The 25,063-nt window shown below is 61.9% G+C and overlaps 1 protein-coding gene across 6 annotated transcripts; it reads right to left on the bottom strand.

The window, feature by feature from the left end:
• Positions 1 to 231: 231 nt before the first annotated feature.
• On the bottom strand, positions 232 to 22,966 carry IL11RA (interleukin 11 receptor subunit alpha). Of its 6 annotated transcripts, XM_048048569.2 has the most exons (14): positions 9,571 to 9,707; positions 8,766 to 8,964; positions 4,708 to 4,807; positions 4,359 to 4,419; positions 4,004 to 4,170; positions 3,761 to 3,844; positions 2,786 to 2,818; positions 2,290 to 2,453; positions 2,026 to 2,189; positions 1,787 to 1,928; positions 1,247 to 1,342; positions 1,016 to 1,115; positions 751 to 833; positions 232 to 673 (listed from the first exon to the last, which is right to left on the bottom strand). In XM_048048569.2, exons 2-14 carry the CDS (start codon positions 8,851 to 8,853, stop codon positions 654 to 656), a joined length of 1,302 nt encoding a protein of 433 aa, XP_047904526.2. In that variant the 5' UTR covers positions 8,854 to 8,964; positions 9,571 to 9,707; the 3' UTR covers positions 232 to 653. The 6 variants fall into 6 exon arrangements, with proteins under 6 accessions (XP_047904526.2, XP_066844225.1, XP_047904524.2 ...); XM_066988124.1 differs by lacking the exons at positions 8,766 to 8,964; positions 9,571 to 9,707 and adding an exon at positions 22,613 to 22,966 and having other exon boundaries at positions 3,761 to 3,875; XM_048048567.2 differs by lacking the exons at positions 8,766 to 8,964; positions 9,571 to 9,707 and adding an exon at positions 19,168 to 19,810 and having other exon boundaries at positions 3,761 to 3,875.
• Between the last annotated feature and the right edge of the window lie 2,097 nt (positions 22,967 to 25,063).

Here is a 25,063-nt window from a genome sequence, read left to right as displayed (position 1 = left end):
CTGGCGCCGAGCACCAGGGCTGGGAGGTGCCAACACATGGAAGCGATTACAGGGGCCGGGTCGAGGTGTGAGGAGGGGCCCGAGCAGCACACGCCAAGCAGGGGGCTCTGCAGAGGGTTGTGTCCCCGCTGCAGGACAGGCGAGATGCCCCAGCCACCAGCCTGCATCCTCTGCTGGCATTCAGCAAGGGCTGAGCAGGGCAGGAGGCTCTGGCAGCAAGGTGCAAAGGGGTCTTGCCTGGGTAGCGCCAACGCTACCCCATTTATTGGGATCACAGAAGGGGGGTGGGGGTCCCTTCTGCCTTTAGACGGCTGGTGGAGGGGGCTCAGCGATGCCCAGCACCCTTGGGAGCCTGTGCCCATGGTCCCCCTCGAGGTGGCACGGCGCAGCGGCGCGGGGCTGGCTCGGTGCCCCATCCCCATGTGCTCAGCATGGCTCGTCGCCCTGAGTCCGAGGTGTCTCCAGCCGGCTCCTGGCGGGCACGGGCAGCCCAAAGCTCCTGGAAGCACAGCCTCTGTCCTTAGGGTCCATCCCGCATCCAAAGGGTGCTGGGGGCAGCGTCCGAGGCTGTGCAGCGTGGGGCCCTTGGTGCCAACAGTGGTGTCACGGTCCGTACGTGGTGAGCGGGTGCACGGAGCGGGGTCAGATGGGGCTCATGGCAGGATTTGGGTCCCTGCAGGGAAAGAGGGAAGGGGGTCAGTGGCACTGCCCTGCCTGAGCCCTTCCCTGTGCACCCACACTGGCACTCACTTGGCAGAGCCTTCAAGTGGGTGGCAGCAACCAAGAAGTTGTGGGGTTTGGTCTCGTCCTTGCTGTGCTTCCTCACTCGGAGCCTGGGGATGGAGAGGTGGTGGCTGAGGACCCCGAGCAGCCCTCTCTGAGTGCAGGGACTGCTCTGCACCCCTACCCAGCTGGGACCCCAGCACAGGGCTGGGGGACACGGGGTGCCCGTGCTGGGGGATCGGGGGCCAGAGTGGGATGGGGACAGCATTCATGCAGCCAGAACCCCACCTACCAGATGAGAATGGTGATGACGAGAACAGCAGCCAGGATGAAGAAGGCGAAGATCCCAAGGGAGACCAGGATGGCCATCTTCTCCAGAGGGTCACTGCGGTCTGGGACAGGAAACTGTCACGGCCGAGGGATGCCACCGACCCCGGCACTCGGCGAGGACCCTCCAGCCAGGTTTTGGGACCTGCTCCCACCCCAGTCCCCAGCCTCACCCACGACCCCCAGCTCTACTCACTGATGGGCTCAGGGTTGGGAGCCTGCGAGGGCTCCTCCGCCAGGCTCTCCAGGCTGGCGTCTGTAGTGGTTCCTTCACTCGCCGTGGCGGCTGGGTCTGGGAGGGCAGCAGGGTTGGGAATCAGTCACCCAAAATCATGGGTAGCATTGCAGGGTGGAGTAAAGAAGGGTGCCCTTGGGGTTTCGCAGTGAGATGGGGGCCTGGGAGCCCAAGGGTGCCCCTGTGGTGCTCCTGGCAGCTCCACTTTGCCCTGAGGGCCATGGGGGACAGTTCCCAAACTGCACCCTGCCATGGGGCAGCAGGAGGTGGGAGCTGCTTTGCCCCCTTGCAGCTCTACCTCCCACCATGGGGCCAGTTTTTGGATGGTGCACGGCACCAGCTGTCCTGGGGCAACGTGAAGGGACCCCAGGAGCTGGGGCTTGCCCTGGTGACACTCAAGGGAAGGGGGTGACATGGGGAAGGGGCTGCAGAGGGGCAGCCCGGGGTGCTGGAGGGGCTGTGGGAGGGACGGTGCAAGCCGTGAGGACCCCTGCCCTGCACCTCTGACCGGGGTGGCCCGTGCCTCCGCGCTCCACTCGCTCCAGTTCCCCGCGTCCAGGAAATCCTTCGCGCTCACTTGCACCACGTGCTCCAGCCCCGCGAAGGCGTCCGTGATCACCTCGGACAGGTTCACCGTCTCCACCTGTGCAGCGGGAGACGTCGGGCACGTGGACACCCCAAACCCAGGGCCACCATCCCACCCTGGCACCCCTCGCCGTGCCCCCGTGGCCGCCGCTTACCACGGACCAGGAGCGGTGGATGACGGGGCGGTACTGGAGCCGAAAGCGGAGCTGGAAGTGGGGTTCCTTGGGCCAGGACGCGGGGTACTTCCAGCTCACGTAGAGCCGTCGCGGGGCCAGGGGGACAGGCTCCACCACCAAGCCCTCTGGAGGGTCCGGCTTAACTGAGCAGGAGGGGACAGGGACACCCCGTCAGGCCGTGTCCCCACCCCCTGTGCTGCACCATGGATGGACGAACGGATGGACAGGGGGACAGGCACTCACTGATGGCCTGCATGGTGATGTCCAGGAGGCGGAAGCTGGAGCCCAGTGGGTTCACCTCGGTGATGTTCAGCCGGTAGGAGCTCCAGAACTCCGAGCGGTGCACGGTGCAGGTACCGGCACGGGATGGATCCTGCAGGCACGGCCCCACGTGCCCGCTCTTGTTCCTGCCAGACGGGGAGGTGGGGTGGTGACATGTCCCCCCCACCCCGGTTGTACACAGCTCCCTGGTGCTGCTAAGGTGGGGGCACATGGGCAGAACACCGCACCAGCAGCCAGGTGGCAACCCCTGTTACAGCTTCTGTAGGGTCTGGGCATCTCCTGTCACCCCCAGATCCCCAATACGGCCAAAGGGACACCCCCATCCCAGCTCCATGGCTTGGGGAGCCTGCTCCTCCATGGGGTTATCGCCTTGGGGACCCCGCTGAGGACAGGGGCAGAGCCTTTTGGATGGGGACTGGTCCCCAGGGCATGGGATCAGGGTGGGAGTGAGCCCTACCTCCGCTTTTCTTCCCCTGTCAGCGATTTCTTCCTGCCAAGGAGAGACAGAAAAGCAGACGGTGAGGACTGGGGGACAGGAGGCAGCATGATGCCAACCCCATCGTAACCCAGCGTGAGGACACAGGTCTCCACACCGGCCCTGGGGGGCTGCTTTGCCACACCCCACTCTCCCCTTGCAGCCCATGGGCACCACGGCACAGGGGCTGGAGCTAACACCGTGCCGAGCACTGCCAGTGAGGAGCAGGGGGCTGGGGGTCCCAGGTTAACCGGGACGCGCAGGAGCATCCCCAGTGCCAGAGGACACCCCCTGCCCGCTGCTCTTCGGTGCACAGCGGCAGCAAGCATGCAGGCATGCTAATAAAAGCGGCCCTGGAGGGACGTGGTGTTATTTTCCACTCCCCAGCAGCTGGCTTGCTCTCACCCCACGCTCCAGCCCCAAGACCCGCTGCTTTCCGCTGCCAGCTCCACATGGCCCCGGTTCCAACTGCCCTCTTCCCACCGTGCCCACGCACTCCGGGGTGCTCAGGGGGGAATCGAGGAGAGCCCTGCTCCCCTCCTGCGCCTGCACGGCTGGCAGCGGGGCCCGGCTCTAGGTTTTACAGGCTCCGGCTGACTTCAAAGCAGCCCCGTAATTTGGCCTGCCGTGATAATTAGAAGCAGCGGCAGCGCTGTTTCGCCAGCTCCTTTCATCCTGGAGCATGCTGAAGCGCTTGGCGGCTTGCAGATGACCCGCTTCTCTTGTCCACCCCCTCTGGAGGGAGGGAGCCTGTGCTGGACCCCAGCACTGCTCAGAAACCCTGCTTGTGCATGTGCCCTAAAGCACGCTCTGCTCCAAGGAACAGCCTGCTCCTTGGCCACGATGCTCTGGGGCAGGCGGCAAGCCCACGGTGCAGGCTGGAGTGCAGGCAGGATTTGGGGGTTGTGCTTGGGAGGGATCCCAGCGCTCACCCCAAAGCTCGTGCCCTGCCCTCACCTATAGGTGGTGATGTATCTGGTGGGGAGGAAGGTCTCCAGGCTGGAGGTCCAGGAGCAGGAGAAGTTCTCATAGTCGGATGCTCTGCAGGACACAAAGGGGACCCCCGGCAGGTCTGGAGCCCGCAGGGAGGCGATGGTCAGCGAGGGGTCCCCTGCCCTGCAGCACAGCCAGCACGCGGGGACCTGTGCACATCCCCTCTTGGCACCCCCTGGCCACCCAGACCATGGACACACTACTCACGCCCCAGCCGCAGGGACACGGCGTGCAGGAGGCTGCCATCCTCGCCGTGGCAGCTGTAGGTCCCTGCAGCAGCCAGGCTGGCGTGCGGCAGCACCAGGGCTCCCTGATGGATGGCCGAGCCCTCCGGCAGCGCCGCGGCCCCCTCTCGTCTCCATTGCACCGGCGAGCTGGGGAGGGGAGAAATGGGGTGTTAGGGGATGGGGACAGCGGGGACACCCCACAAGCTTTGGGGGAGAGCTGATGGGGAGACAGGCACAGCTGGGGATGGAGACGTTGACTTTGCTCCCATGCTGGTTTTTTATTTTTTGGAGCCCACCCGTTAAACCACCCCATGGTGTGCACACAAAACACCTACCCGGCGCGGGCACCGGCGCACGACAGGGTCACGTCCGTCCCCACCTGGCCGTACTGCACACCTGGAGGGACACACAGAGGGGTGTCAGCCCCGCGTGCCACCCCTGGGGTCCTGCTGCACGTGGGGAACTGGGAAGGACTGGTCCCAACTGGGGCTGGGCAGTGGGCAGCTGCAGGGGGAGGCTGCCCAGGGGACACCCAATGCCGTGGGGCTGCATTTCGGGAAGGGAAGGCATCTGTAAGGTAGGTGCTGATGTTGCTTGATCCGTGCCCTTTTTGGGGGTGCCCCAGTGTCCTCATGCTGGGAGGGCTGTGCCTTGCTGCGACCGGGGGGCCGGGGGGGGGCTCACCTTCCTCTCCCCAGCCCTCGGGGACGGCGAGGGAAGCTGACGCCAGGGCTGCCGCGAGGAACACCATCACCCTGCCCAGGCCTCGGGTGGGACTGTGCATCTGGGGGGGGGCAGAGAGGGAAAGGAGAGCATGTTATCCCAGCGCCAGCACCTGCATCCCTGAGGGACCAAGCACCCTGCCCCATCACCTCACCCCCTCCTGTGGGGGACAGCAGGTTGACCGTGACAGCCACGCTCCTGTCCCCGGTGCAGGCTGCTGAGTCGTCCCCATGCCTGGAGTGGGGACGCGATGTGCAAATACTGGCCAGGAGCTCAGACCTGCGTGGGCTGGAGGGATTGAGGGCTCTTTGCTGTTGCAGCCCTGTGCTGGGAGCCCTGGCTGGCTTCCAGCCCTGCGAGCAAAGCAGGGTGGTCCAGAGCCCTGCACTGGTGCAGCTGGAGCAAAAAGAGATCAGTTCTGGCCCGGTTTTATGCAGCTGGAGGCAGCAATTGGCGCTGAACAGGCTGATGCAGCAGGGGGAGCAGCTCCGTGAGAGCTCAGACTGCACCGAGAGCGGGGATGGCTGCGGCTCCCTTTCACTCCCCACGCGCGGATGGCATTAGGGCTGGTCCATGCAGTCTGTGCCCTCCTGGGCTGTTTGTCATCTCTGTGCCCAGGGAGAACTGTCCGTGGGTGAGAAGTGAGCTGATACCGAGGCAGGGATGTGTGTGCCAGCCACAGACCCGGGTCTGTGTCCTCACCCCGAGGTGCCCATCCCTGTCCATCCCTGCCTCCATCGTCCTGTCCCTATCAGCCAGCATCGCCCCACCTGGGGCAGCCACCGTCATCCCACCCCTTCCAGCCAGCCCTGCCTGGCCCCAACAGGCACAGAGACAGCTGAATTGTGTTTTCCCCAGAGCCCCCCCACACTGCCTGCCCGGTAATGAAGAGCAGGCACTATCGGGCAGGCTGTTTATTCATTCCCACACCATCGGGCACCCCTTATGGTCAGGGGCCAGGGGCTGCAGTAAACTTCCTGCCAGCCCCAGGCACAGGGGCAGGTGCATGCTGCAGCCCCGTGGGTGTAAATCCCTGTCCTGCTGAGTCACCTGGGCTTGAAAGCTCAGAGGGAAATATCCCAGCCCTGGAAAGCTGCCATGGAGCAGCTGGTGGTGTCTGTCCCGCAGGCAGGCGGCCGGTCTCCAGCCCGGCGAGCTGGGGCTGATGCTGCTCCCCCTGTGCTCAGCGAGCTGCTGGTGCCCGTGGTCCACACACCGAACCATGAGGGTTGCAAGAAATGAGAGAAATGGGATGATGTGCTAAAACCCAGAGAGGTAGGGAGCTGGGCTCTGGCTTCCCCTGTGCAAGGGGGAAAAGGAACGTGTTGCTCCTGCATCCCATCATGGTGCTCCTGCATCACACCACGGTGCTCCTGCATCACACCACGGTGCTCCTGCATCACACCATGATGCCCTTGTATCGCACCACGGTGCTCCAGATACCTGCAGGAGCTGCTCTCCGCCCTTTTGCGCACGCCAGCCAGGCTCAACTGCAAGTCCCACACATAAATAATTTCATGAGACTGTCATAAGCTTTTCCTACTAAACCACACAGAGAAATGTTCCCAAGAAACATCAGTGAAAAGAGCCCTGCCAAAACTATGCTGGTAACTGATACTAACTGGGAATACTAGGCCTGAAAGTAAAATATTTCAGTGATGGAAAAAAAGACTTAAAATACACTCTAAAAGCAGACACCAAAAATAACTCCAAGCACCACACTGGCCAAAGTTAAGGGATGGTGGGATCAGGGAGAAGGGAGAGCGTGCTAGCGTGGACATAGTTTGAAAATCAAATAATTTCTTCTCCTGTCTGTCCTGCTTTATGAAGTGTGGGCTGTGCAAACGCTGCAGAGGTGAAAGCAGATCTGCCTTGCTGCAGTCCCAGACCAGCCATGGCTTTTTGCCCCCTGGATCCTCTCATTTTTTTCCCCAAAACTCAGGAGGGAGGGGGTGCTCCCAGTGACCTGCCCAACTGCTGCCAAAGCCCAGCCGCAGCCGAACATCACAGGACTCACAGGACGGGACACGGGGCGATCCCTTCCATGCCTGCCTGATGGCCACACACAAAAGCCCACAGGAGGGGTGGCAGCCACGGCATCGTCCCACCGGGCAGGAGCCGCAGACCGGGGGAAGACCCGGGGACTTTGTGCTCTAACAGTGCTGTGGCGTGGCCGGCGGCCAGCCACTCGGGGCCAGGCAGCCGCTCGGTGCAGGAAGGATGCCCTGGCTTTCTGCGCCCAAAATCCCTCACGGAGGGTAAAATACATGTGAAAATGAATGCCCACACACGTGTATGGTTGGGATGTCTTCCTTAGCAGCGCTGCTATCTCCCAAACCCCACACAGGCGGAGCCTGGCCCCACTATGTCTGCACCGGCAGTGACGCACCCGGGGACAGGGAGTCCCGGCACAGTGGCCTGGAGCTGAGCCTGGGCAGAGGGAACAATCGGAGCCTTTCTTCCTCCCCACATGGCTGCTCCCTGCCCGGACGGGGTGACCTCCCCGACCACGGCTGGGTCAGTGGGGACAGCCCAGGGTGAGTGGCTCAGCCCCAGGATGGTGGCAATGTTGGGCACCCCTGCCCTGGCGCAGGACGCTCTCGTTGCACCCAGGCACCGGCTGAAAATGCAAGGTGCTGTCTTCCACCCCGCACCACCCCGGCCGTCCCTCTGTCCTGCTGGGCATCAGTCCTGGTATGGGATGGTGGGGACATGGCCAGCGGCTGCTGCTTTCCCCCCTGGGCTGCACAGCACCAGTTCCCAGAGCCACGCTGGGAAAAGGCAAGGGCTGGGATTGCACGGCAGCGAGCAGTGCGCTTCGTGACTTTTTAGCCCATCCAAAGATTTTCTGATTGAGGCTTTTGGGGAGCTGTGGGACAAGTCCTGCCGCCAGCCCCATCCTGCAGAAACCATCAGCAATAGCATCTTAAAACGCTACAAATCAAAATGTCCTGCCCCCCTCCCCCCCCAAATCACAGCCACGTGCACCAGCACCGATGCACATGTGGGATGTGACAGTCCCCTCGGCATGGCCGTGCTGTGCCATGCCCCACAGTGGCCTGGCAGAGCTCGGCGCAGATTCCTGGGGGAGGCCAACTTTCCATTGCACTCACTGCTCTGAAAGACAGTGGTTTTGGTGTTTTTTTTGTTTTTTCTTTTTTTTTTGCTTTGCTTTGCTTCATTTGAAGTCACTCTTCAAAGAGGAAGAGACGCACACAGAGCCAGGGGTGGGGCAGGGGGGGACACATGCGGGCGATGCCGCATTGGCAGGAGGGAAACAGAGCTGGGGGCACACACGAGTTGCTCCCCACTGAGTGCACAGACCCGCGGTGCCTCCTAACCCCTCCACAGGGTGGTCTGGGGCAGCATCACTGAAATGGAGATGTAGGGGGAGGAAAAAAAAAAACAAAACACCACGAGCACTTGGCAGCTCTGCCCACCATGTGCTGGGTGCTTCTGGAGTCACCCACCTGCAAAATGCCACCCTGCAGCAGGCAAGGTGTGACACCAGCCGGCTCCAGTGCCCTGGCCGTGCCATCGCGCTGCGCTCCTGTGCTCGAGCATCCTTGGCCCCGCTGCCCAGCCCCTGCTCTCCGCCAGTGCCCGCTGTGGGAAACCGCTCCCGTGGCCAAGGGCGGTGGCGTTTTGAAGCAGCAGGAACGTCCCTCTTCAGCTTGTTTTCCTTCGGGATCAGGCGGGGAGCGCCCCGCTAAACCCCCCTCCTCCTGGCCGCCCTGCAGAAGCGCTGTGCCCCGCTCTGAGGAGGCGCAGCGTGGCCTGAACCCCTGCCCGTGCTGCTGCCCTGCCCAGAAAGCTGGCAGCATCCCGGTCCCACAGCAAAGCTGGGGCAGGCAGAGGGAGGAATGGTGACCCCCCAGCCCTGCACACCCTGACACCGTCTCCTCTCCAGATGCGAGTGAAAGGCTGGAGGTTTTTGTACCCGACAGCACGGCTCGATGTGGAGGGGGCACAAACCTGCGGCACCCGCATGGCCCCCGCTGCCTCTTGCGTTGCCTTACCAAGCTGGAAGGGGCCGTATCCTGCACCGGGGCTCGCCCTCTGGGAAGCAGCTGTCGTGCCCTCATTTTCAGCGCTTTTTATTTGCATTCATCCTTTGCTTTCTTTTCGCCAAATCTGAGGACAAGGGGAGGCGGAGGCAAGGAGGAACCCGAGGCCCCTGGGGAGCGTGCCTCTGGCATCCACCAAGCTGCGGCATGCCTGGTGAAAGCCAAACAATGGGTGCCAATAGGGAGGGAGGGAGGCATGTCCCTCCCCACCCCCCCCCCCCTCTTTTTGGAGCCACCAGGGCCATACGCTGCCCCCAGGACTGCTGGCAGTGCCCACAGCACCTCCTCACCCATAGCTCTCCTAGTCCAAGGGTTAACCACTGCTTGCTGTCCCCAGCCCGTGCAGTGCCTTGGGGACCCCAAAAAGTGCTGCTTCCCTTTGCACCTCTTCATGCACACACACAGCACAGCACCCGCTGCGGGAATAACCCCGAACAAACCAGCAAAACCAGCCGCAGACTCTCCCTGGGAGGCTGGTGCAGTCCAGTAACCCCCACTTCAGCTCAAATGCAGGGTTAGCGCCAGCACAACCCAAATGTGGGTTACGCAGCCCAAATGTGGGGCTAACCCCAGCACAGCCCAAACGCGGGGTTAAACCCATCACAGCCCAGGGAAGTGTTCTGCTCCACTCCCACCCCCAAATACCCATCTCCATCCAACCCATCACCACCACCCCAAACCCAGCCATGCCCTGCTGACCACAGCCCCACCGCTACCCAAACCCGAGCTCCCCGCGCCCAGGGGCCACCCCTTGCACCTCGCTTCTCCGTGGGGCCAGCAGCTACTAACGGGACCCGGTGCTGGGGGACCAGGGGGCCACCCCGTGCCTCGGCATCGCGGCGGCTTCGTTGCGGGACGGCTTCTGCTCTGACCCTGGGAAACTCCCACCCCAGTGCCGCGATTTCCGCCCGGCCCCTCGCCCGCGCCCTCCCCTGCCCCAGCCCGCGGAAGGAGAAGTCTCTGGCTCCCGGCTTGTAACCTGAAGCATCGGCAGGGGCCAAACAGCAAGGGCTCTGTTAGCAGCCAGCAGCCCCCAAGCCCTGCCAGCTGGCAGCCTTTTATTCGGAGGGGGGGGAGAGAGGAGCCCCCAGCACCAGGCTCCCCGCCTCGCCCTAAGTCGCACGCTGGAGAAATTCCTAAAAATAATCTGGCCCTAAAGACAGCTGGCCGGCGGAGGGCAAGAGATGGAGGGGGGTCCCGTGGGAGGTGGCTGGGGGGGCTCCATCCCTACTGTGCCTGCAGAGCCTGTGCCAGACCCAAGGGCAGGGGTGGGACCCGCTGGGCTTTTGCTCGCAGGGACCTTGGTGAGCCTGGGATAAGAGCAGGGCAGAAAAGGTGAGGAAAACTCTCTGTCCCAGGAGAGTTTTGGATTTGGGGTGTTTTCCTGAAGCTAGGTGCTGGAGGCTGCGTACAGGCTTGGTTTTGCTGAATCTGCTTTGCTTTTGGATGCTGAAGTGTTTCACCATGCAGTCCAGCCCTTGTGCTGCCCGGCTCTCCTGGGCTGCCATCGGGGGAGGCAGGGGCGGTGCAGGGAAGCCGCGATGGACCCAGAGGCAAGCGGTGCCTGGCCCTAATTAAAAATCCCCAGAGAGCGTGCTGGAGGGGCAGATGCTGGAGCTGCGATTAAGAGCATGTGCATCCACATATGTGTACCTACACGCACGTATATGTGAGCATCCCATGCAAGCCCAGCACCTCGGTGCTGGGAAGCCGGTCTGGCTGCTCCCGATGAATTTGAGCCCGGAGCCAGGTGAGAGGGGCCCCGCAGCGCGTCCCTGCCCGGTGCAGCAAGCAGCACAGCCCCATCCCGCCCCGTGCTCGGGGGCTCGCTGGTGTCTGGGAGCAATCGGGCACAGCTCCATTTCCAAGGCACGAAGGCGCTCGGGTCAGCCAAAACGCTGCGGGGCGGCAGGTCCAAAATAAACATTTCGCCGTTACTGCCTGCTTTCAGGAGCTGGTAACGTTTCATTTCAATGGCACAAATGCTCCCGCAGCTAGCAATTTGCTGTCACTCTTCTGCAAAACAAAATCCCTTTTGGGCTGGAGGAGGATTTCAGGTGTCTTTGGGAGCCACCCGGGCAGCCAAATAAAGCCACCACCAAAGGACCATGAACTCTGCGTGCTGTGGCACCTGCATGGGGGGGGGGGGGGACAGTGGCTGCAGACCCTCATGCCCACAAGCTCTTTTTTGCCCCTTTGCTCACGCTGCCACAGCAAAGGTTCCCTGCAGCCACACCAATTCATTGCCACCTCTGCCTGGGGCAAGCAGCCACAGCACAGGGCTTACACCAGGAGGTGTAAGAAGAGGAGGCCACCGCCACGTTCGGGGGACGGGGGCAGTGAGTTGAGAAGGTTGGAAAAACACCGGCTGGATCGTTTTGTGCCGGGGAAAAAAAAAAAAAAAAAAAAAGTGCTCCTGAAAGATTAAGTGTGAGCGTATCCGAGCAGGGGGGAAAGCAGGGCAAAGTTGTGAGCGTGCTGACACATCTCCTTCCACGATGCTGGAGGGACGCCCCGGCCCTGCTCGGGGACAGCTCTGTTTACAAGCTCCCATTGTCTCCTTTTTTCCTTTTCTTCCCCCCCACCCCGCCCCTCCAATGTTATAGTTCAGAGTAAACAAAAGCAAGCAGCCTCTCTCTCCAAACATTTCAACCATCCCAAACTTTCTCCGGAGGGGGGCTGCCCGTGGAATTTTCCTCATCCAAAAGAATTTCGAAATGTTCCCGTTTCAGCCTGCTTTGAATCAAGGCCAGGACGGCTCTGAAATCCTTCGCGAAATGCTCGAGCTGCCCTCTGCGCAGCCCTGGCTCCGGCCGGGGGACCGAGGTCCCTTCAGCAGCCACAGCACCCTAAAAATCCCCACTTGGAGGGGGAACGCCGGCATGTCCCAGCCCACGCAAACTCCTCTGGCACGGCCCATCACCTGCAGGGAGCCAGCAAGCTCCTGGTGGGGATGGATCCAGCTTTTTATAGTTTAATGATGGAGCACCTCAATTCCCCCAGCATTTTGCAGCCCGCTCCGTGCCTGCTTGGGCAGGGTGAGCAGGAGGGGATGACGCTGTGGTTGGGGCCAGCATCCTTCCCCATGGATGGAGCAGGGACACAGACTCATCCCCTGCACATCCCTGGGAGATGGCACCTGGAGAGGATGAGGAAAGCTCCTCCAGGATGAGCCGTGGCGGTGCCACCCAGCGCACGGTCAGGGTGGGCACCCCAGGTGCTTGGCACTGAGTTTTAACCCCAAGAAGAAGAGGTTGGAGCCCAGGGTGGGCAAGTGGAGGCCCCCACGAGCTGCCCTCGGCTCTGGCTAGCACGGACGTGCTGTGGGACCTGGCTGTGCTGCTCAGCCCCTCGGCAATGGGGGCACCGGGGTGGCCCCTGCAACAACTGCAGCGAGGAAAGCTGAGCGGGAAAGCCCACCCAAGAAAGGCAACGAAGCAGGGAATCGGAGCACTAAACAAACACCCGACCTTCAGCCGGGTTGGGATTTGGCTGTCAATGCAAGCCATTGTGGTGGCCTGGCATGTTAATGTCCCCTGCTCGCTTTCCCGAACGGTCCCTGGATGGGTGTCACCGGGTAGGTGGCCCCGCAGCCTGACACACACCGGGGCACGTCAGGGAGCCCCTACGCCCTCACCCTGCTGCCATAATTCCCCCGCAGTGGGACACACAGGGGGCTGGGGGGGCTGCAACCCCTCGAAGCACACGCGTGGAGGGTTGGCACCCGCTCCGTCCTCCCCCTGGGTGGGCACAGACCCCAGGTGGGGAGGTACCTTGGCTCCAGGCGGAGAGGGGGTCATTCTGTGAAAGGGGGGTCCCCTGCCAGCTCTGCACCATCTCCTGGGTAGCCCCACCGGTGCAACGCCATGCTGCCTTCTTCTCCTGCACTGGGGCTCCTCCATAGTCCCCCCCAAACCTGGCCCAGCAGCCCCCTCCCCTACAAAGGGGCCAGGCAGCGGCTGCGTGGGGAGCAGAGCCTCTGGCACAGCAGATGGGGGCTGCAAGGCAAGACTCCCTCAGGTGTGTTTGCCTTGGCCAGGGCTCAACCCCTTCCAATTAGAGCTACAGAAAACATATATTAAAAAGGAGGGGGAAAAAATAATACTCTCTCCCGCGCTGGGGCCCTGGGCTTGGCCGGGGTTTCTCGGTCGGCCAAGCGCAGGCGATGCAGGCTCTGCTGGCAGCCGCCCGGGGAGGGAGGGGTGTTTGTGGATATTAAAACGTAGTCGTAAAGAAGAATAAAAGGGCAGCCTTGTTTCGGAATGAGTCTCCGAGGCTTTCCCCTCTCCCGGCATGCTCGGCACCTGGCCGGCTCCGCAGCGCTGCTCGCGAGCGGCTCCGGGGCAGCCAGCGCGCGGTCACAGCCCCAGCGTGTCCTGGGGAGGGCAGGGACAGCCGCCTGCCCTTGGCATCCACCTGGGCCACCCCGTGCCCACCATCAGCTGCCCCACGGACCGGTGGCACCTTGGCACAAGCCCTTTTGCTGATGCTCGAGGAGCGCAGCCAGCCCAGCACCTTTGGGCGGACATAGGTTTCAAGGCACTCCTGCGGCCCGCTGTGCAGGGTTAAAAATGCAGCTTGCCCTTGTCATTAAACCTGCCCTGCACATCCCATCCCGGTGCTCGCTGCCTGCCCTTTCTCCTGCCCCAAAGTCCCGCTCTGCCCACAGGAAACCTCTTGGTATCAGGTCCCCAGGGGTGAAGGAGAGGCCGGTCAGAGTTTCTGCTTGCACCGCCTGGCATCGGGCCTGGCTCCAGCATTTACCAACAGGCAGGTCGGGAAGGAGGAGAGATATGGATGGGGGGGTGGCAAGACTTTACTGCCCCCACCCAGCTCCCTTGGTGCAGATCTGGGAGAGCAGCTGCGGCTGCCAGAGCACAGCAAGGGGCAGCTTCGACCCCACATCCATCCCCAATGATGGATGCAGCTTCCCTGCGGCATCTCTTCCCCCATGTGCTGGCCTCCCCAGCACCGTGCCCCGCTGCAAAAAGCAGCAGCCAGGCGGTGAGGGAGCAGCCCCAGCCGGGAAGGTGCCCCTATCCCATCCCATCCCCTCCCCACCTGCTCGCCCGGCGCACACCTGGCTTCTTGGCGCAGACGCTGCCCTCTGCCCCCTCCCCGAGCGGCTCCCGGCCACGTGGCAGCGAGGAGGGGGACGATGGGCTGCGAGCCCAGCAGCCTCCCCCATCCCTCCCTCCTTCCCTCCGCCTTTTCCCTGGCAGCTCCCCAGAACCGCAGGCTCACCGGGCCTCCCATCCCCTCGCCGTGCCGCGGGGACCCCGGGCACACCCCGTCCCCCTCGCCACGGCTCGGCCCCAATGACTAACGCCCTGGGTGCCGCCGGGGCGAGCGGGGCCTGTCCCTTGGCCGTGCTCCCTCCCTGCGGCGGTGAAATCACGTCTGGAGAAAGCACGCGCGGTGCCGGCGGGTCCCCCCCCGCCTCCCCTCCGCTGCTCCCCGCGAGGCTCCTCGCTCCCTGCCCGCTGGCTGGCTGCCCCGGCTCTGCAAAACCCCGCTCCCCACGGGACCCCGCCGGCCCCGCACGCAGCCCGGTGTTGCAGATGGACAGACAGACGCTCCAGACGCACGGCCTGCGAGGGAGCTGGCGGCAGCCCCAGCGGCCTCCTCCGTAGGCGCGTGGGAGGGCGGCGGGGCCGGCAGGCTTCCTGAGCTCATAAAAATGCTCCCAGGGAGCGGGCAGCAACCTCTGGCCTCCCTCTAACCTTCCTAACGGCAGCACAGCCCCTTCAGAGCCAGGGGGGATGGCGAGGGACAGGCCACCTCCGCTAGCCACCGGCCCCAGCCGGCACGTGGCACGCGGGTGACTAATTTGGCTCTTTAAATGCCTCCGCAGCACGGGAGCGTGGCTCCGGGTTAGGGTTTAATTATCTTCCTCTGCTGCCCGCGCTCTCTTCTTGCTGTAACGCCGCAGGGACCACGGGGACGGTGTCCCTGCCACTGGCACGGCTGGCACGGACCAGGTCCCCCTTGGTGCCGGGGATCTGGCTGGGAACGCGCCGAGGCTGCAGCTTGGGGCTATAAAAAGCACCGCTGTGGTATGCAGCACGCCGCTTCGGGGAGGGGAGGGAAAAAAATAAAAATAAAATCAGGTGCCGGATGAGTCAGGGAGTGACAGCGCGCACTTCTGGGTCAGGACTGGCCCCGGCGCAGCACGCGTTCTTCCCTTCCTCCCCACTTCCCAGCCAGGAGCCTGGAGACGTCCCAGCGCGGCCGGGGAGCACAGAGCTGAGATTTGGCAAGGCCCCGAGGGTGGAGGACAGCAGCAAGGCTGGGACAGCAGAGGAAGGACGGGGGACGATTGGCACCTCCTGCCAGCTCCACAGCCTCCCCTCGCCCGGCCCAACGATGCCGGATTCGGACACCCAGCCTCCTGGCAGCTCTCCCCCGGCGGCTGGCTTTGGGCAGCGCTCAGTGTTTGTCCGGAGGATTAACCGTGCCCTGCTTTACAGCCAGAGGTTCCCATCCCCGTGTGATGGCAGGGCCGGTGCAGCCATGGCAAGAGCGGGCACCCTGCTGTGACCCCAGCACCCATGGGCACCCCAAGGGAGACCTCACCTGGAGACAGCAAAAGCCAGGGGAAAACACATCCGAAGGGAGCTCCCCGCCCCGGGACATGCAATGTTTGCACAAGCCTGAGCGGGGGAAGGTCAGATTAATTTTAAACCTGAATAAACAAGGGGAGAAGGCAATGCCAGAGCTCACCCTTCCCTGCGGCTCCTTGCATCCCTGCCAGTGGGGATGCATCCAAGCACGGCTGCGTCCAGCCCGGGGCTCAGCCCCGGGACTCGGCCCGGCCCCAGGGACCACGGGGACAGCCCCACGCTGTCCCAAATCCTCCCCTGCCGTGGGGCCTCCCCGACTTCGAGGAGCTCCCGGCTGAGTCAGTGTTGGCAACGGGACGGGTGACAGCGCAGCGGCTCCTGCTCTCCATCCCAAAACCCCTCCAGCCACAGCACCGGGTGCCCAACCCGGCTCCCACAGGGATGCCCCCCACGCCGTGCCACCCCATCCTGCTGGGGACAGCTGCAGGGCTCAGCTGCCCCCCCGCCAAGCACCCCAGCTCTGCCTCTGGGGAAATAACCAGGAGAAGAAAAAAATAAAATATTGTTTGTGGGTCAAGAGGAGAACGGAAAAAAAAAAAAGTTTGCATTTTTCGTGCCAAAAGGAAAATGAAAACCAAAACATTTTGTTCTAAATGATAGGCCTTGTTTAGTTTTCAGTGGTTTTACTTTTTTAAAATGGTTCAAATTAAATCGAGCTAAAATTGGCTTCCAAACATTACCTTGGGGTGGGGAATCAAATCAAATCAAAATCAAAACGTCTCATTTGGAAAATGTCAGAGCGAAACGCCGCGGCTTTTCCAGCCTGGAGAGAGCCGAAGCCAGGCGCTGAACCCAGCCTCAATTCACAACGTGTGCTGGCCTCCCAAAAACTGTCTTTCATTCTTTTTTTTTTTTTTTTTTTTTTTTTCTTTTCTCCAGCAAACGAAGCAGCTGCCCGCCGTAACCCCTGCTGGCTGTGCCAGTGGGCGGCCGCCAGCGCCGGCGCTCCCGGTGCGTGGCTCCCAGCGGGGACGTCCCCGCGCCCTGCCGATGCACGGACGGAGCCTGCTGCAGCCTTGCACCCGAGTCTGACCCAAGCTGCTCTTTAAAACTTCTGTTTAAATGTCTTTTCTATTAGGTCAGCATTCCTCCTTCGCGCAGGGAAGGTGGTTACGGGCTGCAGTCCGGCACACAGGCTCCTCAGTGCCGGCTGCTGGCGCTCTGTCAGCGAGCAGCCTGCCCACGCGATTAAATTACCAAGAAAAATGGATCGTTTCTCCAAGCATTAGGTGCGTTAACCTCTCTCGCGGTGGCGAGGCCCGCTACAGGCGAGCTGTTAATTGGAAATTCATAGAGCTGGCCGCAAAAGTTTCCTTCGGCTCCGCTCCGCCCTGCCCTTGTTGAGGCGAGGGATGGTGGGGAGGATTTTGCTGCCCTCCCTGAAACACCGGGAAAAGTAGGTGAGGAAAAACCCTCAGGGACCTTTCTGGGCAAATACACAGCTGGCATGGTCCAGCTCCAGACCTGCACACTGCTAACCCCAGGTCCAGCGTGTGCCACCCCCATGATGGGGACATCACCTGGGGACACTGTCCCAGCACCTCTTCCAGCTGCACCCCAGGGGACAAAAATAGATGCTACCTGCCCCACAGACCTTGCTTACATCCTTTGCCCATCCCAGGCGCAGCGTGAGCACCGCTAGTTATTTAAAAATCTCCATCCCAGCTCAAACAGCACCTCAGCATTCTCCTCCTGGGCTGCTTTGAGGCCAAACCTCCACACCTCACTGGCCAAGCGGAGCCCTTGGAGGCATTTTCAGAGCAAACTGCCCCGCAGCCGGAGTTGCAGGGATCCCAGTGCTTATCTGCAGTCTCCAGGGAGGGTTTGCAGCAGACCAAGAGCTTTGTCAACAGGATGCTCCGGGAGCCTGCCCCCTCCTGAGCTCACGCCCGGAGCCGCTGCGAGGGGCCGCATCCTGCTCCCGGCGTGCACCCTGCGCTGCGGGGAGCTCCAGGGAGGGGCAATGCAGCAGCCAGGGAGCCCCACGCAGCCAGGCTGCTTTTGGGTGCTGTGGGTGCACGGACAACGGGCACAGCTCAGGCTGGAGATGGGGCAGAGAGCAGGGCACAGCGTCAGGGATGGCCGAGGGAAAAGGGACGCTCCCCCGGTCCTGTCACACTCCAGCCATAATGCTGTAAAACTCAAACCCGGGATGGGGCTGAGCAGCCTCGGTGGAGCTGCAAAACAGCCTCCTGGGAGCCTCACAGTAGCTATAAATCAAAAGCAGCCCAAGGGCAGCCGAATCCCCCAGGGTTGCGTGTTGGCCCTCGCGAGCCGAGGATGGAGCAACAGCTGGTCCAGCCCACCAGCTCCTCCTAACACTTCGCCTCGGGCAAAACTCATGGAAAGCGAAGGAAAGACTCCCGTGGACTTCCCCAGGGATTCAGGGCCTGTCCCAGCTCTGCACGAAAGTCTGGGGAGATGCCAGCTGGCCCGGGCACCGTGCGTGACAGTGGCTTTCGCAAAGCGAAGCAGGGACACCGCAGCTGAGCCAGCCCCGGGGGACCTTTGCGGGGCCGTTTCGGCACAGCTGTCGGGAGCTGCAGCCCCTCTGTCGCAACCCTGGCATGGCGCTGGGTGATGCTCTGGCACAGCCACCCACCACCACCCTGTGCAGCAGCCCCCTGTGTCTCCCTCAACGTCACCAAGGCCCTTTGTGTTTTTTTTTTGTTGTTGTTTTTTTCTTTTTCCCAGCTACTTTTGCAGGAAGGCGCGGTCTGAATCACGCCTTTCATGGCATTATTGAATTCAGGAGGCATTGGTGCCCGCACCGACTTTCATCAAAGAGGGGCTGGCGAGATCCCAGCTCCAGCTATCGGTCTGGCCAGGATGAAGCGTGCGGGGTTTCGGTCCCAAAGGAAAGGGCTGGTGAAAGCACAGGAAAGGCGAAGGAAACAGCTGAACCGGCACCACCGTGCCAGCTGCGCTGGGCACACGGACTTGCTCTGCACGGAGCCACCGCCTCTCACGTGCTCTGTGAGCAAATCCAAACCCGCGTGCCGAAATCAGGCACTCGCCCCTAGGGCTGCCCACAGGATGCTACGTGGCATCCCCTACACGGGATGAGACCCGGGGGCAATCCCTTTCTCTGGGCCCCCAAGGAAGACCCCCCATGATGGTTGCAGAGCTGATGCCACCTGGCCACGCTCCCAAAAACGGTGCCAAGCCAGCTCTGGGCCCCTCTGAGCCCCGGTGTGACGGGGAGCTCTGCTGGCTCATGGCTTCTGTCACTTGGTACGACTCCAGCATCATTGTTTTAACCAAGCTCACCATCCCTCATTTTCACTTTAGAAGCTCGGGTAAAATAGAAAATGCCCAAATGACCTTCTTTCCACCATCAGGATTTAATTAGATGAAGGAGCCCTAAACTTTTCCACCCCTCCCTATAAGGAAATCTCTGCAGGGCCGTAACCATTTTTATTATGCTGTTTCTATTTCTGCCTTCTCTGTATTGAGAGGAGGGGACCAGAGCCCAGCAGCCGCTGGGGAGCCCTGGATTGATTTCCAAAACCCCACTAAATGCTTTCAGCATCAGCCCCTCTCCCCACAGCCAAGCATTTCGCTCGCACTTTTGCACAGTGCAACGAACGTTTCCACCGAGTTGTCTGCAGCGAGGTCTGCATGGTCTTCCCGAGTGGCTACAGACCAACAAAAACCCGAGGACTTGCATGATTTTTCTAACCCCTGCTTACAGCGGGTGTTTTCTCACGCTGCTCGATGCACGATCTTACCTGAGGTTCCCTCAGCTGTCGCCACCCGCACGGTTCAGCCCCGCGTCTGACCGTGCCAGCTCTCACTCGAGGTCCATCCGGCCCGGCTGCCATCTCCAAAAGCATCTTCAGAAAATGTGTGCGAGCAGATGTGGCCTCCCCCCAGCCAGACCCTCCAGCAAACCCTTCCGAAATCCCTCGTAAGCTTTTTCAGCAATGACTGATCCCTTCTGGCCCGAGTCCAGGCTCCGCTGGTCAGATGTGACCACAGCACAAATCCCGCTAAGACAGAGGTGAATCAGGTCCTGCAGTGCCGTTTGCCTTCTTGCTCCTCTTCTCCCAGACCCCAAACACCAGATGCAGCAGAGAGGAGGAGACATTTGCCCTTTTTTTCCCCATGTCTGAGACTCGTGCCCTGGAGAGGAGGCAGGATCGCACCCCTCAGCCCTGCTCACTCGTCCATCCTCTGTCCAGCCGGTGCCTCCGAGCAGTGCCGCCCGCAGCAGAGCCCGACGCACGCTTTAGGAGCTGCGGGTGCTGGGACAGCACAGCAGAGCCCAAAGCTCACCCCGTTCCGTGGCCGTGCCAGGGCTGCCTAAGTGACAGGGTGACTCAGAGACTTGGGAAGCAGCCAGGCTCAAGAGATAATTCCTATTAACACGCTGATTTCTGAGACGACAAACCTGCTTCTAATTTCTAGAGGAATTTTTCTTTTTTCCACGGAGACAGTCCATGGGAATGTGACTGTTGGAGAAGACGAGCAAGCCATGACTATAAGACATCACCTCCATTTCCCACCTTCGCAGCCTGGAAGGGAGGATGCGCTGGAGAACAACATCACCGGGAGGCGTGGAGATTTGCTGCTAAGAACTTGGGCCACGGGGTCACCAAATCCCCGTCCGAAGAGACTTGGAGATTTTCACACATGAGATGCTTTCGTAACCACACGAACACTTAGAAAAACCAAAAACTCTCTAAACATCCCAGCGAGTCACCCCAGATATCCCAGGGCTAATTCCTGACGCTGGGTTTGCATCAGCATCCCGAATGCCAGCGAGGCCCCATCGCTCCGCCCGGGGGGAAGAGCGCCCAGCTGAGCCAAGCTCCTTCCTTGGCTGCGGCTTCGGCATGAGCAGAGCCACCCTGTCCCACGACTGAACAAGAGGAGAGGAAACGAAAAGGGGGAAAGTGCCCAAATTTTCCTACGGATGCTGTGCGGGAGGGAAGCAGAGCCACGAGCTGGCTGGCACCTGCCCCTCCTCCGGGAAGCATCTTGCAAGGGGTTTTCCTTTCCTTTTTCCTTCACAGCAAAACCCACAGGGAAAGCATGAAAGCACCGTACGTGCGCAGGCACATCGCCAGGCTGGGCTCTGTGCATGCTCTGCCCAAAAACGCCCAGCACACATCTCCAGCGAGATGTTTACAGCCCGCTGGTCCCTGCGCTCAGGCCAGCCGCCCTCCTGAATCCTGAGGCTCTGCCGTGATGCTGGATGAAAAAAAAAAAAAGCACCTTGCATCACCAGCCTCGCCAAGGGACTGTGGCTGTCCCCCAGCCGAGGACGGATGGCGTGAGCCGGAGATGGAGAGAGAGGAAGATCAAGGCAGCCCAGAGCTGATCCGACACGAGGAGACAAGAATCTCTTGGCTTGCTCAGCCTAACAAAATAACGAAGATGCTATAAATAGAGCGGGGTAAACACCGGAGAGGGAGAAGAGGTCTTGAACTAAAAGCACAATGTTGGCACAAAGCCATGTGGGAATAAACTATCCAGGAATATACTCGGGCAGGAAATCAGAAGGAGGTTTAGCCCTGCATGAGCAGGAAGAGCCTGGAGTCGCCTTTGAACACGATCGGAGCAGAAAGAAAGGGCTTGAACTGAGAGCTTGTGACAGGTGAGGACGTCACACTCCATCCCTGGCCACCTGGGTTTTCCCGCTAACATTTAGGATGGTCCAGGTGAGGTGGGGGAGAAAGGGAGAGGGCAGGGCTGGGTGGCACTTGGGTACCTGCAGACTGGGGGACGCAGCAGCTTCTGATAAACCTGCAACCACAAAAGGGAACCGGCGCTGCTTCCAAGCTGAAGACGGCGGGGAGACTCGCGGCGCTGTGAGTCATTCATTCATCCCTCATAAACAGGGCCTGTGCCCGGCCAAGCATCCTCCTCCCCCCCTCTGCCGTGACAGCCAGCCCAGAGACTTCTCCAGGACGGGGAAAAAATGGCTTATCAGATATGATGAAGTTTTCCCTTCCCCGTGAGGCTCCCAGAAGACCGAAGCAGCTCGCAGAGCAGGAGGCAGGGCGAACCCTGAGCCGTTTTTCTCCACGGAGCAGAGGGCACATGGGTGCTACGAGGTGAGGGACGTGGTGACCACGTCCCACCCCATTCCCATCCCGAGGAGGAACCCTGCTGACCCGGCTTCCACCAGCAAGCAGCCCTACACGGGGCTCGTGTGCCCCACACGGGGCTGGGATGCCAAGGGCTCCGTGCAGCTCCGAGCGTAACCCAGACCGTGACCTGCCCTCGCACAGATGCCGGCGGAGCGCAAACACCCCACCTCCTCCGGCAAACACCGCCGCCAGACGTGGCTGCAGCCGTACAGGAGCGGGCACCTCCTGGCACCCCCTCGGCCACCGACGCCGCAGGTTTCTCGCCGTGGAGATCGGATTAAAGGAAAATGAGATTCTCGAAGCGGCGTCACGGAAGGGGCTGGGATCGCAGACAGCAAAATCCAAGTGAAACTCGGCCCCAAAGCCCCCTTTCGCACACTTTGCCAACTTGCTGCCAGAACTCAGGGGGGGACCCGGGGAGGGGACGTGGCCGGGGTTGGGGGTGACACGGCCAGCGTGTGAGGGTGGCACCAGGGCTGGGCACCCGCAGGGGCTGCCAGGGGGCTGAGGAGCAGTGATTGAGACAGCGGCCAAGGGCAAGGAGGGACAAGGCAGGCAGAGCCCTTGCGGTGCCTGCGCATGGGAAAGCGCCTCTCTCCGCGCCTCTCTTAATTGAGAGCAGCTTTTCCCTCCCCCGACCCCCCAGGAGAAGACAGGGCCCTGCCAGGGGGACCGGCGGCTTGCCTGGTATTGTTCGAGCCTTCCTCCAGAAAACTCTCCCCGGAGCTGAGGAGAGCGGGGGGAAGTCTGCGGATGATGGGGAAGGGGCTCAAAGCCTGCACCCCCCGACCTCTTTCCACCCCCCGAGCATCTGAGGCGTGCTGAGCCGGGAAGGGCAGCAGCACCGGGTTACCCCCATAGGCAGGCAGGAGGGGGGTCGTGGGGGTGTGCTACTTTCCCCCGTACCTCCGGGGCAAGCGGCAAACCACCGGCATACACCGGCGCCGGGAGCCTGCCCGCAGCCGGGCGCCCCTCACCGCGGCGTCGGGGCGGCGGCGAGGAGTCGGGATATAAGGGGAGGGGAAAAAAGAGGGGATGTGTGTGTGTGTGGGGGGGTGCCGATGGGGGGGTGTCCTACCTTCCTGCGCTCCTCCGCGGCTATGTGTCCATGGTGCTCGGCGGGCCGGGACCGGGACCGGGACCGGGACGAGTGGCACCGGCGGCGGGGAGCCCGCTGCGGGCTGCTCGGGGCGGCAGCGGGCGGTCCGGTCCCGCCGCCGCCGCTGCACAATTGGAGCAGGGCGCTGCCAATCCTCCGCCGCCTCTCCGGGACGCTTCCTGTGCCTGCGATCCGCACCCGGCTCCCGCACCGGCTCCCGCAGCTCCGCACCCCCCGGGCGCACCGCTCGTCCCCCGGCCCCCGGTGCGCAGCTCGCCCCCGGGCACCTCCGGGGGCAGCGCCCTCCGGCATCCCGGCGGGGGTCGGGGCTGAAGGGAAGGGTTTTTACCTCCTCACGGCTTTCAGGGAGCGTTTGCGTTCCCCTTTTTTTCACAAAGCCTTATTTGCTTTTCCGTTGGATTTGTTTTTATATTTATTTTTTTAATTTCATCAGAATGAAAATTTTCGGGAGGAAGGAGCACATCGAAACCCTGCAATGGGAAAGCAGCTGGTGAAAACCCACCGGGGACTTCCCCTCCCCTGGCTCCCAGGGACAGGCGTCGTCTGGGGTCCCCCTGGGATGGGATGGAGACCCCAGGTGAGGACATTGAGGCCGCAGGTTTCCTTCTGCCTGGGCACAGTGCCCGTGCTGAGATAAGGGCCACGTGCCTGGGTGCGTACAGCACCCTTGCAGCGTGACTCTGGCAATTCTGCAATAACAGACCTCTCTGCAGCCCAGCAGGGATAAATGGGGTGCTTCCACATTGCAGCCCACCTCTGCAACCCTCGAATAACAAACCGATCCTCGCCTGCATCCTCACATACCTCTGCAACCACACAACAGCACCCAGCTACCTCCTCGTGCTCTGCACCCCACAATAACAAACCCCTGAGTCATCTCACCTCCCGCATAACCCTGCAGTAACAAACTGGTGTTTTCCTTCACCCCAGCCCTCCCATGCAACCCTACAATAACACAGCGCCCCGGGGCCGGCGCACGCTGCCATCGTTGCAGCAGCAGCGCTGGTGCAGGCGGCGTTCCTGGGAAGTGGTGTAACCAGCAGGGAAACCCCTCCCTGTCTGGAGTCTCCTCTGCCTCCTGCCCTGGGGTGTTAAGAAATTCGATGAGCGGGATATGGGGTGTTAAGGAATTCAATGAGCAGGATATAGGGTGTTACAGAATTTGTTGAGCGGGATCTGATGGGCAAACCAACCTGTCCCTTGGGGTGGCAGGGCTGGGGGATGATGGATCCCTACCCCTTGGCAGTGCCTGTGCTGCCATACGGGTTGGAGAAGTGAAAGCTTTGCTGCTATTTGCAATCACAGTGGTTTCCCCTGTCCGAAAAGGGGACGGCTGCCGTACTCCTGGGGTTTTGGGAGAGGTGGGGCGAGATATGTGGCCGCACTGCGGGTACGCGCTCGGCTGTGGTTGAGGCTTGGTGCCCACATCGCGCTAGGAATGGCCCTGCTCGGCACATCTGCTCGTGGCCTGGGCTGCCGCCTCGCCAGCCACATGTGGCCGGATCCGTCCCGCCCGTGCTGCAGGAGCTGGGGCCCAGCCAGGGCTGGGGATGTCCCTCTCCGAGCCTGCCCTGTGGCCTCTCAGGTGCTTTGCGGGAGTGGTCTGACCCCACCAGCCTGCTCACATCTGCCCTGAGCCAGCAGTTCACAGGGATTTGGGGAGCCTGCGGATGTAGGGGGGCTGCTTCTGAGCAGGGAGATGTCCCCTCCATCCGGCTCCTTGCTTTCCCCTTCCCACCCCCATGCTGCTCCGCACCCCGATACCCTGCAATCTGCACGGTGCCGAGCATCCTCCAGGATCAGCCCCTTCGGAAAGGCCAGAGCTGGGTGGGTGGCAGCCAGCATTCAGCTGTGGGTCTCCCACCCCAGGAGCAGAATTTGGGCTTTCCCCCACACTTCGTGGTGCTCGCTGGGCGCCGGGAGCCGGGCTGCTCGGCGCCAGTGCTGGCAGGCGGCCACGCGCTGCTTTCCCTGCCGCCGCAGCGCTGGAGAGCCGAGCTGCTCTGCAGATGCGGGGAATCCCCCAGCTCCTTGGGCCTGAGGTTGGGAAAGCGAGAGGAGAAATTGATTTGGAGGGGTCTTGGGGGCAGATAGACACCTCACCAGGACACTGGGATGAGGGCCGTGGGGCTTGCTGGGGCTAAGCAGAGCCAGCGGGGGTGAGCAGAGCCTGAAGTGTTGAGAGAGGCTCAGGAGAAGACTGCGACCTCCACGAGCACCGCAGCTCCTGCATCCTGCTCTGGCTAACTAAAATAACATCTCCCAGGCTGCCCGTTTTCAGCAGCTGCTCCTCAGCTCGGCACCCCAGGAGGGATGAAGGTGGGGTCTGCAGGCTTTCTCTTCCCTCTCCCTCTCCTCTGAGCAGACGCCAGGCCAGAGAGGAGCTGCCAGCTCTTGTCCAGGCAGGTT

The sequence above is a fragment of the Anser cygnoides genome, chromosome Z, assembly GCF_040182565.1.
Source record: "Anser cygnoides isolate HZ-2024a breed goose chromosome Z, Taihu_goose_T2T_genome, whole genome shotgun sequence".
Taxonomy (NCBI): domain Eukaryota; kingdom Metazoa; phylum Chordata; class Aves; order Anseriformes; family Anatidae; genus Anser; species Anser cygnoides.
The sequence above is the reverse complement of the archived record's forward strand: the minus strand, read 5'-3'. Positions and strand labels throughout refer to the sequence as shown.

Bases quoted from the DNA above. Each gene is read 5' to 3' on its own strand.
- IL11RA (XM_066988124.1), bottom strand. From the start codon at position 22,945: ATGCCGGAGGGCGCTGCCCCCGGAGGTGCCCGGGGGCGAGCTGCGCAC. The intron at 2,190-2,289 runs GTGAGTGCCTGT...CCTCCTGCTCAG, and splicing joins CATCACCATGCAGGCCATCA to TTAAGCCGGACCCTCCAGAG. The intron at 674-750 runs GTGAGTGCCAGT...CTTTCCCTGCAG, and splicing joins CCACTTGAAGGCTCTGCCAA to GGACCCAAATCCTGCCATGA.